The 14,577-nt window shown below is 39.1% G+C and overlaps 1 protein-coding gene across 7 annotated transcripts in view; it reads right to left on the bottom strand.

Annotated features, from left to right (window-relative positions):
• slc4a5a (solute carrier family 4 member 5a) overlaps window positions 1-14,577 on the bottom strand; it is a 54,612-nt gene that overhangs the window by 6,770 nt on the left and 33,265 nt on the right. For 4 of the 7 annotated variants that reach the window (XM_056257412.1, XM_056257417.1, XM_056257410.1 and 1 more), the window contains 2 exons: window positions 5,334-5,395; window positions 4,762-4,953 (listed from right to left, as the gene is read on the bottom strand). In XM_056257412.1, coding sequence (XP_056113387.1) covers window positions 4,762-4,953; window positions 5,334-5,395 — 254 coding nt within the window. The remainder of the gene's footprint in view (window positions 1-4,761; window positions 4,954-5,333; window positions 5,396-14,577) is intronic. The other 3 variants (XM_056257411.1, XM_056257416.1, XM_056257415.1) reach the window with 3 other exon arrangements.

Raw genomic sequence — 14,577 nt, 5'->3', positions numbered from 1 at the left:
CTATTTTTAAAAACTGTAGGCGAAAAAGTCCCCAGACGACCTACTACTTTGCCGAGATTCTGAATCTGAAGTACGCATTTGATAGACACTATAATAATAATCATCATAACTTCTATAGCGCCTTTAAAGGAGCTTCTTTAAAGTATTTTAAAGGGTAGATAATAAAAATACAAAGGAAATACAATTACATTACTATCCCATAAGGCCACAGGAGAGGATTTATGAATGGCAGTAAAGTGATGCAACTGATGCTGGTAGGTCATTCATACTCTGTAGAACATGCTTTTTTAACTGTCGCGAAGTAAGTTCAAATATAGATGTAGCACCTATACTTAGACGGTATGCAATTTCAGACATAGTGATATAATAAATTAATGTCACTATACTGTATAAGACACCATATACGTGCAATAAAGAATGTATTAAGGACTGCAACAGTCATTTATACCGTGTCGGTTATGCGTTTATACCGTGTGATCAAGCTTTGTTATATATATTTGGAAGTGTAAATATAATACACTGATTATGTTTTTACTGTAATAATTACTACAAACTTATTAGTTTTCCAAACTATTTTTTTGTCTATTTAAAAGATCCAACCAAATCAGTCAAGCGCCCTGTAACAGAACGCATAAAGGATGTTGTAGTCACATTACTCTTGTACTAATGGTGTTGATAATAAAATATATGGAATAATTCTCTGTTATACTCTTTAAAACAAATTTTTTTTTAAGTGACATTAATATAAGTTCCCCTTCGTCAGCTCACTATGACGTACGCCAGAAGTGATTCTGACGAATGGGGATCTCGCTTGAGAGCCCATCTACTTCGAGTGTAACTAAACGAGGCAAACTTTTTCAGAGGCTCCTGGGGCATATGGCATCCGCAGCCGCAGTAACCCGCTCGGATTGCTGCATATGAGACCGCTTCAGCACTGGCTTCACGGCCAAGTCCAGAGATTAGCGTGGCAGAGCGGCACGTACCGGGTGCACGTCACCCCGCACTGCCTCCAAACCTTCAACCCGTGGTCAGACCCTTCGTTTCTACGGGCAGGTGTTCCCCTAGAACAAGTGTCCAGGCATGCTGTGGTCTTCACGGATGCCTCTGCCACCGGCTGGGGGGCCACGTACAACGGGCATACAGTTTCAGGTTTGTGGACGGGGCCTCAACTGCATTGGCATATCAATTGCCTCGAGTTGCTCACAGTACGCCTTGTGCTGGGCCGCCTCAAGGGGCTGCTACATGGCAAGCGCGTACTGGTCCGTACGTACAGCACTGCGACCATTGCGTACATCAACCGCCAAGGTGGTCTACGCTCCTGCCACATGTCGCAACTCGCCCGCGATCTCCTCCTATGGAGTCAGAAGCATCTGAGGTCGCTTAGTGCCATTCACATCCCTGGCATGCTCAATCGGTCCAACTGATATGGGACTTCTTCGGAGCCGCTCAGATAGATCTGTTTGCCTCTCCGGACTCGACCCATTGCCAGTTGTTTTATTCCCTGACCGAGGGGACCCTCGGCACGGATGCACTGGCGCACAGCTGGCCCCGGGGCCTACACAAGTATGCGTTTCCTCCAGTGAGCCTTCTCGCACAGACACTGTGCAAAGTCAGGGAGGACAAGGAGCAGGTCTTGTTAGTTGCGCCGTATTGGCCCAACCAGACCTGGTTCTCAGAACTCATGCTCCTCGCGACAGCACCTCCTTGGCCCATTCCTCTGAGGAAGGATCTGCTTTCTCAGAGACGGGGCACTCGATGGCACCCGCATCCAGACCTCTGGAAACTCCATGTCTGGTCCATGGACGGGACGCGGAGGTTCTAGGTGACCTACCCCAGGCGGTGGTAGACACCATCACTTCTGCTAGAGCCCCCTCAACGAGGTGCCTCTATGCACTGAAGTGGAACCTGCTCGTTGAATGGTGTTCTTCCCACCGGGAAGACCCCCCAAGATGTCCGATCAGAGTCGTGCTTTCTTTCCTGCAAGATGGGTTTGAGCGAAGGCTGCCTCCCTCCACCCTCAAAGTGTATGTTGCCGCTATCGCCGCACATCACGATGCAGTTGGAGGTAAGTCATTGGGATAGCATGACCTGATCGTCAGGTTCCTCAGGGGAGCGAGGAGACTGAATCCACCTTGCCTCCCCTCTATAGCCTCTTGGGACCTGTCTCTGGTGCTCAGCACACTGTAGAGACCTCCTTTTGAACCACTGCAGTCAGCTGAGTTAAAGGGTTAGTTCACCCAAAAATTCTGTCAGTAATTACTCACCCTCATGTTGTTCCAACCCCGTAAGACTTTCGTTCATCTTCGGAACACAAATTAAGATATTTTTGATTAAATCTGAGAGCTGGATCACTCCTCCATAGGCTTCTTAAGGGATCGAAACTGGCCGGCCCAAAAGTTATGAAAGACATCGTTAAAATAGTCCGAGTGACTACAGTGGCTCAATCTTAAGTTTATCAAGCGACGAGAATACTTTTTGTGCGCAAAAAAACAAAAAAAAATAACGACTTTATTCAACTATTCATTTCCTTCTCTGTGGGCCGTGAGATTTCACGTAGTGATACTGTGCAAAGCTTCTGTGTTGCACGTTACACGTAGGCTCACTATTGGCCGACGCTGGTCATGTGTGTGATGCGTGTGACGTACAACCTAGAAGCTTTGCGTAGTTTCACGATGTCTTTCATAACTTTTGGGTCGGCCAGTTTCGATCCCATAAGAAGCCTATGGAGGAGTGAAACAGCTCTCAGATTTAATCAAAAATATCTCAATTTGTGTTCCGAATATGAACGAAAGTCTTAAGGGGTTGGAACAACATGAGGGTGAGTAATTACTGACAGAATTTTCATTTTTGGGTGAACTAACCCTTTAAAGATCCTGTCACTAAATACAGTGCTCCTGACTGCTCTGGCTTCCATCAAGAGGGTAGGGGACCTGCAAGCATTTTCGGTCGACGAATCGTGCCTAGAATTCGTGCCAGCCAACTCTCACATTGTCCTGAGACCCCGGCTTGGATACGTGCCCAAGGTTCCTACCACTCCCTTCAGGGATCAGGTAGTGAACCTGCAAGCGCTGCTTTTGGAGGAGGCAGACCCAGCTCTGGCTTTTCTCTGTCCCATCCGCTCCTTGCGGATATACATAAACAGAACGCAAAGCTTCAGAACCTCAGATCAGCTCTTCGTCTGTTACGGAGGCCAGCAGAAGGGAAATGCTGTCTCCAAGCAGAGGATGCCTTGCACGTTCGGGTTGCGAGCACACTCAACTAGAAGTGTAGCTTCCTCCTGGGCACTGGCTCAAGGCGCCTCCCTGACCGATATTTGTAGAGCTGCGGGCTGGGCGACACCTAACACGTTCGCTATATTCTATAGCCTCCGTGTAGAGCCGGTATCTTCCCGTATACTCGCCCCCAGTGGCCAGTAGCGCGAAGGACCCATTCTTAGTGTCGGTTTGCAACGCCACTCATGCCCCGCTGGGCCGGATATGTGCGTCTATTTGCTCCAGTAGTGTTCCCCAGAAATGGCTAACCCTGTTGAGTTCCTCCGTCACCCCTGCGGCAGTCAGACGTTGCGGAGCATCTGACGCCAGGCTTACACTTGTATGCATTGTGGAACCTGTGCTAGGCTGGGAGTCCATATGTAGCGATCCCTGCGGTGACCCCATATGTGTATTCCTCCATGATCAGCTCCTCTGCGGATGAGCCCGTGTCTTTCCCTCAACAGAGCCCGCTCTGTCGTCTCTGCTGGTGTTCTTTCCCCCCTATAACTAAGCTGGACCCACCCCAGAGACTACCATATGTTGTACTACCCTGCTTGGCTAGTCCATATGTGTAACCGTCACAGTGTCTCCCTCCGGCGTAGGATGTGACTTCCGCAGCGTTCCCTTCCCCAAGGGCACGCTTTACCAGCGTTATCCAATAAGTCACACTGAGTGGGTCTTGCGGAACAGCAATGACTTTCTGCCCAAACTACGGTCAGGCCAGGAGGCTCAAGCGGAGCGCTGGAAGGGCCAGCAGCAGTGGCGTTTTGGTAGATATCCACATTCGTCAGAATCACTTCTTATGTACGTCATAGTGAGCTGACGAAGGGGAACATCTCGGTTACGTATGGTTACCTTCGTTCCCCGAGGAGGAAACGGAGACGTACGTCCCCTTGCCACAGTTGCTGAGCTTCCGCTGTACAGCCGAGTCACAAGTCCGGCTCCTCAGCGGAAAAACAAGGATGCGATGCACCTGACGCTCATTATATGCTCACTCCGCGATGCACAGCAGCTGGTGCAATTATCGCATGCCAATGTGCATCGACTCATTTAGTTACACTCAAAGTAGATAGGCTCTTGAGCGAGATCCCCATTCGTCAGAATCACTTCTGACGTACGTCTCCATTCCCTCCTCTGGGAACGAGGGTTACCATACGTAACCGAGACAAAGACGTTTTTGCGTGACACATGCATGATTACACCCACATCACATTGTTCACATTTCATGATTTTGCAGGTATAAAGCTCTTTTGATTGATCTAACACTATGAAAGATCCTACTGGTCTTACTAAATCCCATCAGTAATAAGGAAAATGCAGAATAAAAGTTAGAGACAGACAACTTTTCATAAACAAGATATAGTCAGACTCAAAGGTTTAGACAAAAGAGGAAATTACATGTCTAAGATAGCTACTAAGGACAAAGTGAAAATGGAAGAGTGCAAGTGTAAAAATCTGTTTTCGCAAGAGTTTGGTAAGAAAAAGGGCAAAAAATCTTCACTGGTATTACCTTTGTGGGAAAGTAGCGACTGAATTTAAACTTCTTCAGAGTGACAGTCATAGTGTAGGTCCCGAAGAACAAAATGAAGGACATGAGAGCAAGATCTGGAACATACTTGCAGGTTTTTCCCACCAGTGAGCCCCCATATTTCACACATTCCTTCTTACTCAACTGAGTCCAGTCCAGAGCTGTTACGTTTAACTGAGAAGATGGGAGAAACGCAGAGAAAAAAAAAGGTACAAATCAGGGATAGGAGGGAGGAATTTAGACAAAGCAAAGGATGGAAGGGTTGTGTGGTGGATAAATGGCAAAAAAGAGAAAAAGAGAGAATAAAACAGGACAGGACCAAAAACACAGAGTAATACAGCAGACAAGATCAGTAACAAAGGATGCATTTTAATTAAACTAATTGGATTCACTCATCATGACATAATACAAAAACACAAAATATCATTGTGGGCTATAAAATCAGTGATAGTTAGTGCAAATACAGTGGATTCAAAGGCTATAATCTAATCTGAGGTCATGCTAACACAAATGTTAACACAGATGTGAGTGAGGTGAAGACAATAGGCACTTACACCAAAGAGAGCAGAGGAATTATCTGGCACTGGGACTACAACATCGAAGATCATTGGTGCCACTGAACAAACAGAGAAAGGGAGAATCAGAGAGGAAAATAAGCAGAACGAATGGAAATCTGAAAAACACTTTGTTAGAAGGATTTATCCAGGATCAAAGCCAGCTTTGGCAAATGTAAATGACTGCAGGTGTAGCCCCACTAAAATTTTCATTTGGTTTTTGAAACAATCCAGCACACCTGAACTACTTTCAAAAGACCTCACTGCTAGTTTTCATTCACTACTGCAGGGCATTAGACTAAGTACAAACTGTCCAGGTGAAACTCATGCATATTGAAAGGTACTCACATCAATCAGCAGTCACGTTTGGGGTTTGCAGCAAAAACAAACATAACACAAATAAGTTACAATAATCACATGCACTCAGCCAGTTCTCTTTAAACACCCAATGGAACTTTGTTAAATCAAGAAATTAATATTTGACATATGAATGTATGCATATTGACAGTGCAGTGACTCCAAAGTGAAATGTATTCAGTAACACTTTACAATAAGGTTTGATTTGTTACCATAAGCTAATGTTTAAAGTATAATGAAATAACATTGAATCATACCTCTACAGCATTTTAATAATGTTCACAGTACATACACTATACCGTTCAAAAGTTTGGGGTCGGTAAGATTTTTTAAAATGTTTTTGAAAGAAGTCTCTTTATGCTCATTGCTCACCAATCATTATTTGATCTTGATCAAAAATACAGTAAAACAGTAATATTGTGAAATATTAAAACACTTTTAAATAATTATTTTCTATTTTATATATTATTTTAAAATGTAATTTCTTGTTATTCATGTGATGGCAAAGCTGAATTTCCAGACTGAGTTACATTTTGATTAAAAAAAAATTACGAGGAAAATCAACAAAAAAAATTAATTAAAAAAAAACATGGATGAAACATTTGCAATATGATAGTAGTTAATAGCCTACACCACCTGTCAATTTGATTGATTGTCAGGTGGGCGTGGCTATCCTTTGATCTTCCCCCGCCCCTTCCGGTTCCTCCCCTTCCTGCCCCGCCTCTTGTCCCGCCCCTTCCGGTTCCTCCCCTTCCTGTTACCTTTGACCTAGTTCCGCCCCTTCCTGTTAAACTTTCTGTCAAAATGATGGATGACGGCCTTTATCTAGTTCCGCCCCTTCCTTTTAAACTTTCTGTCAAAATGATGACAGTTTGTTTAATCGTTTGAAGTTAGTTTGAGATGTATTGACCTTGAATGTTAAAGTTACAAAACGATGGATTGTTACCTTTTATCTAGTTCCGCCCCTTGCGTTTACAGCTTCTGTCAAAATGACGGATGCTGGCAGTTTGTTTAATCGTTTGAAGTTTGTTTGATATGTATTGGACTTTGTTGTTACAATTACAAAGCGATGGATTGTTATTTTTTAGCGCATCCCCCCGCTATGCCTAAGCTTATCATTGCAGGTGTGTGTGAAAGTGATAAGAAAAAACTGGTATAGTTTATCTGTTCTTTAAAAGAATATAAAATAAAATCTTACATGTTTAGAGAGCAGGGGTTTTCTTCCCACACGGTAGCGCCGGATCTCTCTGAAAACTATCTCCAATTATATATTTTTTTGGACCGTAACCAGCTAGGGAGTCGTTTGTGTGTGTGTGTGTGTGTGTGTGTGTGTGTGTATATGCGTGTGCACGCGTATGTTGAAGCAGCATGGATCTCCTCCCCTCCCTCCACATTGCTGGGGACCTTGAAAGTTTATCTCACACAGAAGTTGAAAAAGCATGTTGTTCATTTAAAATCTTACTAAATTACTGAAGTTGAAAAGCATTCTATTCCTTTAAAAGTGTATAAATTAAAATATATCATATATAAAATAAATAGTTTACTAAATTACTGAAGTTGAAAAGCATTCTGTTTATTTAAAATAAATATTTTACAAATTTACTGTACCAAATATGTTAGATTTAGATAAAAATAAAAAACATCTTGCATTTTTACCAGGGTTGAAGTAGCTCATATCACATAGATGTCCATATTGACCATTTAAAGTTTAAAAGAACCGCAGAGTATTTCTCTCACTCTTACACCAGCGTTTGACAGTCATAGGGGTGTGTTCAGTGATCAGAATGAGACTGTGAATGTTTTGCTAAATTTATTTCATAGTGTATAAGCATTAAAAGTTTGAAATAGACCTTTTTAAAAATATGATTTTAATTAAATTCAACGAATTCATAAAAAACAAATATGCTATATCGATGGTCTCTGGGGAAAACTTGACTATATTTTTTTATTTATCAGGGTGCATGTAAAGAACTTTGAAATTTGCGGCTCTCACAAGTTATCTCACACATTGTGTGAAAATGTTTAATAATTCCTCAAGTAGTATCTGTGAGAAAACCCCCACATAGGCCTATCTGTAGTGAGAGACCCCCATTGATAGCCTGCTTATAAGCTCCTTCCGATCACCAGCACATCTTCAGAGAAATACGTTACTTTATAATAATGTTAGCTTCAGGATATAGGATGACAGAGTAGATGAGCCTCTGTGCATCATGTAATGTTAGTCTGCTAACGCCTTTCCAGAGCCAAAGTTTTGTTCGTACTAAATTTATTTCAAAGCGTAATCGTAAACGTTTAAATATGAGCTTTTAAAAATGAAAAGATTGTTTAAATTAAATCTTTACAGTTTTAATACATTCGTATCTTTTAGAAGATTACTGTAATTATTTTGTTTAACGGTGACCTAAAGTATAATTGTTATTAATATAGCCATAATGATTTTTGTACTGTAACAGCATATTCTACCCCGTACACCTAAACACGACCATCACAGAAAATTGCATTTTTACATTGTTTTTTACATACTGTTTTGCACTGGTTCCATAAAATCAAATAAGTATATAACTCAATGTATAATGACAAATGTATTCAAACAATTTAACCTTAATTTTAGCTAAATTAATATATATATATATAAAAATGATATATATATAAATATAAAATAACTCACAATAGCTTCACACCCTCACAGAGACGAGAGGAGTGACAGTCCAGATGAGCCTCTGGGGTCACAATGCCCCAGCATATGCAATGCTAGTCTGCTTTTCAGAGGTTTATTCATATTAAACTCGTTTAAAAGCATAATCTTAAAAGTTTAAAATTGAAAAAAAACTGTTTAAATCAAATCTTTAAAGTTTTATTAAAATCGTATCTTCTATTTATCATCTTAGAAGACTTCTGTATGATATAAATGATTTTCATAAAGGTATTATTTTTACTAAACATTGTTTGCTCAAAAAATAAAAAATGTTATAAATCAAGAACTGTGCTTAGGCGTCTTAGATCTTATTTCAAATAGTTTTTGTCCATGCGACATGAAACATGTTGTCAAAGTTTGTCACAAAGTTTTTGTTTTAAAAGAAATCCCAGGACTCTACATTGCTCTTATTTAGATTAAGTTGTATCATTTAGAAAATCACCACACATTTTCAGCGACGCAATGTGCCTCTGTGCTCCATGACGCAGCATAAGTTTGTCTTGAGCGAATATTTAATTTTACTCGTCTTAATTCAAAGCATGTTCTTACTTTTTCTGCGGTAGCTACGACCTATTGTACGTATAAGATATATCATATTTACTTTTCTTGCATCTCTCAAACTATCCTTATTCATTGTGGAAGCACACAGGGTGAAACCCTTCACTGAGAATATACTATCGGTTATCTACTCAAAATATATGTAGAAGTTTAAAATGTTAGCATTTGTTGATGCGACAGGCCACATGAACAGACTTTGGGGAGAGCTGATGATACTATAGCAGGAAACATGCCCCTTTGACCTCCTCCATTTTTGTAGGCTTTTTGTTAAATACCCCATAGCTTAGTCCTTAAATGGTACGCTGTGTAGGAATTTCCCCATCTAGCGGTGAAATTGTATTTTGCATTCAAACGCATAGTGCTCTCTAGCGCTTCGCTTTTTCAAATGCAAGTTGCAACTACGGTAACCGCTATGTGCCAAGAAGCTACGACATGTCGTCCAATTGCACTTCATCGAGTTTAACTATACACGTTCTACCGTTATGTTGCCTATATAATGAATTACACAACCACGGAATGAAAAAGCTTGTAATTTAGACCATAACACTGACTTAACTGTCGACGAGAAAGCAGGACTTCAGTGTCCCTTTCAAAGTCTTTCTCCTTCATTAGCTCTATCCACCTGGGAAAAGCTATCCCGATATTTACCGTCGTTTTGAATTTGCCAGACACGTTTCACTTTAAATTAATTTTTTAAGCTTTATCATGGCTACGAGGATTGCATTATGAAGTGCCGTGCAATCTTTCAAATTTGCCGGGGGAGTGACAAGCGCATCTCACTGACCTTCTTGTGTCCGTTTCAGATGGTTTCAGTCAGCCGGCTCTAAACGAAAACGTGTTGTAGAAACGCGTTGAGGTAGCCTAGTGCTTTTTGTCCCTCTCCGCTATTATAGTTTTTCAAGATGGCGGAACGACATGAAGGGCTCCATGGACTTACCCGTCAGAACATTGGCAGAGCTAATTTTACACCAATGAGGTCATATTTATGAATAAAGCCATTGAGCTATAAAAATACTTTTTAAAATGTATTTAATTCCCCTTAAAACCAAAGATTAAGTTTAATGACACAACGGTCCACCCAAAATCAAATACTTTATACGATTTGTATTACACTTTTCAAAGGGTAATCTTACTTTAAAGTTTGAACAAAAATGTAAAAGCGCTTCTTCATTTTTGCCGTGTTCTGACACAATGTCATTAATTGGTACTTTTTTCCTTTAAACTTCTTTTAAAATATACTTTTCTTATTTATACAAAGGTTCAATTTCAATTCATTTCCTAGCAAGTATAAAGTAAAAAATATGATATATGATATGTCTGATGCAAAGTTTTTTTGCAAAAGAAATATGTGCCGCAAAACACCAAACAGTTCAACTCAGACGTAGACTAAAAATTCCCTTGGCTAGAAAAAATCTCTACAAAAGATCGTTTCTTCCTATGGCAGTGATTATCTTACATCGTACAGTGTTTTAATTGAAACAATAGAGCAACTGTTGAACTATATTATTTTTTGTATTTGTGTTGTTGATATGTGATCTTATGGTACAATGTCAAAGAAAAATTTCCACTCTGTGAAAACAGACTGGACAATAAAGTTCAATCAATCAATCAAACGTAAGGTGGTTTTTCAGATTTTCCGCCAAAAATCAAATACTGTATTATCCTTTTCAAAGATTAATCTAGCTTATAAAGTTAGAATAAAAAACCAAAGATATCTTTATACCTGTTGTGTTCTGACACAAGGCCATTAGCTGATTCTTTTTTCTTTTATAAATTTACTGTCTACAAATATCAGCCTGATAAATATGTACTTAATACACGATTGAACAAGATAATCATGCTACCAAATACGTCTGACACAATGTTTTTAAGAAAAAGCAGTGTTTTAAAATGCAACTAAACCAGATGATTTTTCTTTTGACAAACCTACAGAAATGCCTGTTGATTACTAAGTTTCAGGCATAGCTCAACCATGCAATGTTTGAGAAAGCTAATATTGGTGTAATCTTTGCTCGGTCTCACCCACAAACGCAAAACTTTGTGTTGGGTGATTCGGGCATAGCTTTTTACTAAAAGAAAATATTATGGAAGTCATTATCAAACTATTTTATTTATTAATATTAGGGTTTCGTGCTGATTTAAAGTTTTTGTTATTAACTAATACCTTTATTTTTTTACATCCAGCACAAATTTTTTCAAAAATTGTTCTCTGACCCCAAATAAACAGATAATGGAATGCTCACAAGCTACAGTTAGATATTTTCCTGCTTAGTAGGTGTGTAAATAGTAGTGCTTAAATGTTTGGCTGTATTTTGTCACACCGTAGTGATGCAAAGTTTCACACTCTTGTAAAGACTATGGTCTAACTGTAAAACATAATCTTTATACATGAATTCAAAAGACCAAATCACTAAGAAAAGCACCGTTTATAATAATACATACACAAAAGTTCACAAATGATGGTTTTATTACTATTACTATTCAGATACCAGACGACACTGGTTCACATTTTGAATGTGTGTCTGTTTTAGGTGTGACTTTTCTTTGAGAGCCGTCAACATTCATTGTTTATAGGAATAAATGACCATTAATTCCCCAGATTAATTAGTGTTTGTACTCTGATGTATTTCTGTTTGACTAAATTGCAACTTTCCCTCTATCTACGATGTGGCATCACACAAAGTATTAACATGCTGTTAATATAAGCAAGTATTACTTGAGTTACTTACTTATAAGTAACTATTAACACGAAAAGCAAGTACATGCTGTTTTACACGTAAACTATTACAACAGAATCACATATGACTATTGCACTGAGAGAGGCGTATTCATTAAGACTGTTAAACAAAGTTCGGTGTTTAAAATTAAAATTGCACAAAAGTAAATGCTAGTGATCAACTTGCTAAAAAGTAAATTCAGCGTGACCCAACAAATACGAAAAGCGATTCGTGAGCAGTTTTGAAAGTTTGTAATTGACATCATGTTTCTTTTTGTTTTTGTACAGTTTGCAAAAACTATAGTCTACGAACGTGGTCAAACATAGGAATTTATGAAAAACATGAACAGATATTTCTACATGAGATATTTATTTTAGAACATCTTTCAGCTATGTCTACGAAACATCGACATGAAAGATGAGTATTTCTGTTTTTCTGTTACCTATAAAACTATTATACTTCAAACTCGTATAGCTATTGCCCATTTCACAGCACAGTCATAGATACATCGTTATGTTGTGTATGTCGCTAAACAACGGTTAAGCTAATGAATAACCGTTGAAAGGCGGGATGATTCATTTTTTTTTTTTTTTTTTTATCCATCTACACCGATACTTTGACACAAGAGTTTTAGGCAAGGGTCTTTTAGGAAAACAGACGTTGTGTTTTATGTCTTAATAATCGTTCTTCTTTTAATGAAAAGTAAGCAGTTTTGTGGCCTCATCATCAAAAATGTTTTAACATATTGTAAATATCAATTGTTATATAAATTATATGTGAAACACGCTCAGTCGCATTAGAGTCGGATTCTTGTTTATATTGAACATTGCTATTGAACCGCTAGTGTTCTTAAATTGTTAATTTTTAACAACACTATCGTAACACTTTTTTGTATTTTGTACGATGTTTTCTTTACACCCATGGATATCCGTTTCCTACGGTTAGCTGTAATGTTAGTGAACTCTAGGCCTTCTCTTTTTTCATATACGACAGTATTTGCATGAATTGGCTTGATTTAATAAAATGATGGTTTAAACCACAGTGTAATTTTATACCATCCTAGTTTTTAAATATCTCTTAAATTTTATATTTTAACCCTTTATGCGAATGCGAATATTTTTTTTGTGTAAAACATCTATGTAGGTCATAGATCTATCTATGTTTTTAAAAATACAAATACATCTTTCTCTAAGTGACCCTCAAAATCTGGGGATAGCTTCCGTGTAGCTATTTTGATTGATCAGAAAATTACTTTTGTCGCTTTGTTTGAAGAAACACTTCAATCAGCTTGTGCTTGATAATTATTAAACAACCCTCAATTCGGTAATGACGTGTTTTACGCGATATTGATATCGCGTTTTAATTTAAACTCAATGAGTTAAAGTTCTATAACTAACTTAATATTGGGTAAAGTTAACTTAAAGCCTTGCTTTCTAAATGCTTTTTACAGAACTTGTCGCAAACAATTCATCCCCCTTTTTTAACCTCTTAATCTTTAATGAAAATATCATTACTGGATCAAGAGAAAATATTTGTCTTTGTCAGGAAAACAATGTTTCCTACATTTAGCCGTGATGCTAGCAAACTCTTGGTTTTCTCGGCATCTCTTTGCTTGTATACAACACTTGATATGCATTCATTTAAATAGTATATTATCCTACTTTATTACTATAATTATATTTTGGGGCGGTAAGTGGACATCGAATGTGGCGGCATATGCATAACTTCTCCATGACTTTACTTATGATTCAATGAGGCTTTAATCCTACGTAGCGGTTTACGACGTCATGACGATAACACCCCTATACAACTCCTCCTACGGGGCGGGCTGAGCACTATCAGTTGTCCTGATAAGCTCTACACAGAGCCCAGCCTCTTTTTTCGCACACAACCCCTGGCTCTAGCTCTAATAGTCGCGGACTGCTGTGCTACTGCAACATCGATCAAAAGTCGAAGGAACATTGTCTGGTTGTTACATGGACTGTCAAAACCCCGCTTCAACCTTCTTGTTTGTCAGACGCAAAGTACACTTTTTCGACTCACACTTCTGACCCAAAAACTTTGTTAACGCACAAAGTCTATACGATTGTGTTGTAAGGACTTCCAGGAGATTCCAGGAACTAACAGAATCTTTCACCATCGAATAGGGGACCGAAAAATCTGAAAACTTCAGAAATGGCGACGCAAAAGCTGATGGAGTCCCCGTTGAGTTCTGGCGTAGCGGGGACACTGCGTCATCCGGCGTGTGAGTGCGCCACAGGGAAAGAGTGTCGTTTAAGAGCTACGCTAGACTCTATGTTTAAAGATCATTTTAGAGGCCCGATGGTTAGCTTGATGCACAGGATCATCGAGGCTGCGTTTGATGAGAATAACGATTGTGCGAGGGATACCAAACGTGTAAAAAATCTCAAAAAAGAAATGGATGTCATAAGAGGCTTGGTTGGATCCTGGACGGATGTTACGCCCATGTTTTTAAACGGCAAAGAACCGATCGGCGTAATCCTCAGAAAAGTTCTGGATGTGATGCTTGAATCTCGTGAGGAATTCCAAGTCGACGAACTACTCTGTATGTGTACGTTTGTAACAGATCTCTGTGTGTCACTGCTGTCAAAAAATGTTAAAACAGATATTGATGAAATAGTTGAATGTATGGTGAGCTATGCCCTGGAGCAAAACATGATTGCGTGTCGCGACTTTATATTGTGGCTGGATCACCTGTAAATGTCGTTAGTGTTTACATTATGTACAGGATGTAATGCCGGTCAGTCATTTTCTTCACTACTTCAATATATATGATTGTATACTCAAAAGTATAACGTTGAAATAAAAAAAATGACTTATGAATAAATGACTTAAAAATTATTCATTTTATAGTCATGTTCGATCTCATTAAAACCTTACATCTAAATTGCATTTA

The sequence above is a fragment of the Rhinichthys klamathensis genome, unplaced genomic scaffold (genome assembly GCF_029890125.1).
Source record: "Rhinichthys klamathensis goyatoka isolate OS25496 unplaced genomic scaffold, OSU_Roscu_1.1 h1tg000137l_1, whole genome shotgun sequence".
NCBI lineage: Eukaryota > Metazoa > Chordata > Actinopteri > Cypriniformes > Leuciscidae > Rhinichthys > Rhinichthys klamathensis.
Note: the sequence above shows the minus strand (reverse complement) of the source record. Positions and strands in the feature narration are given on the sequence as shown.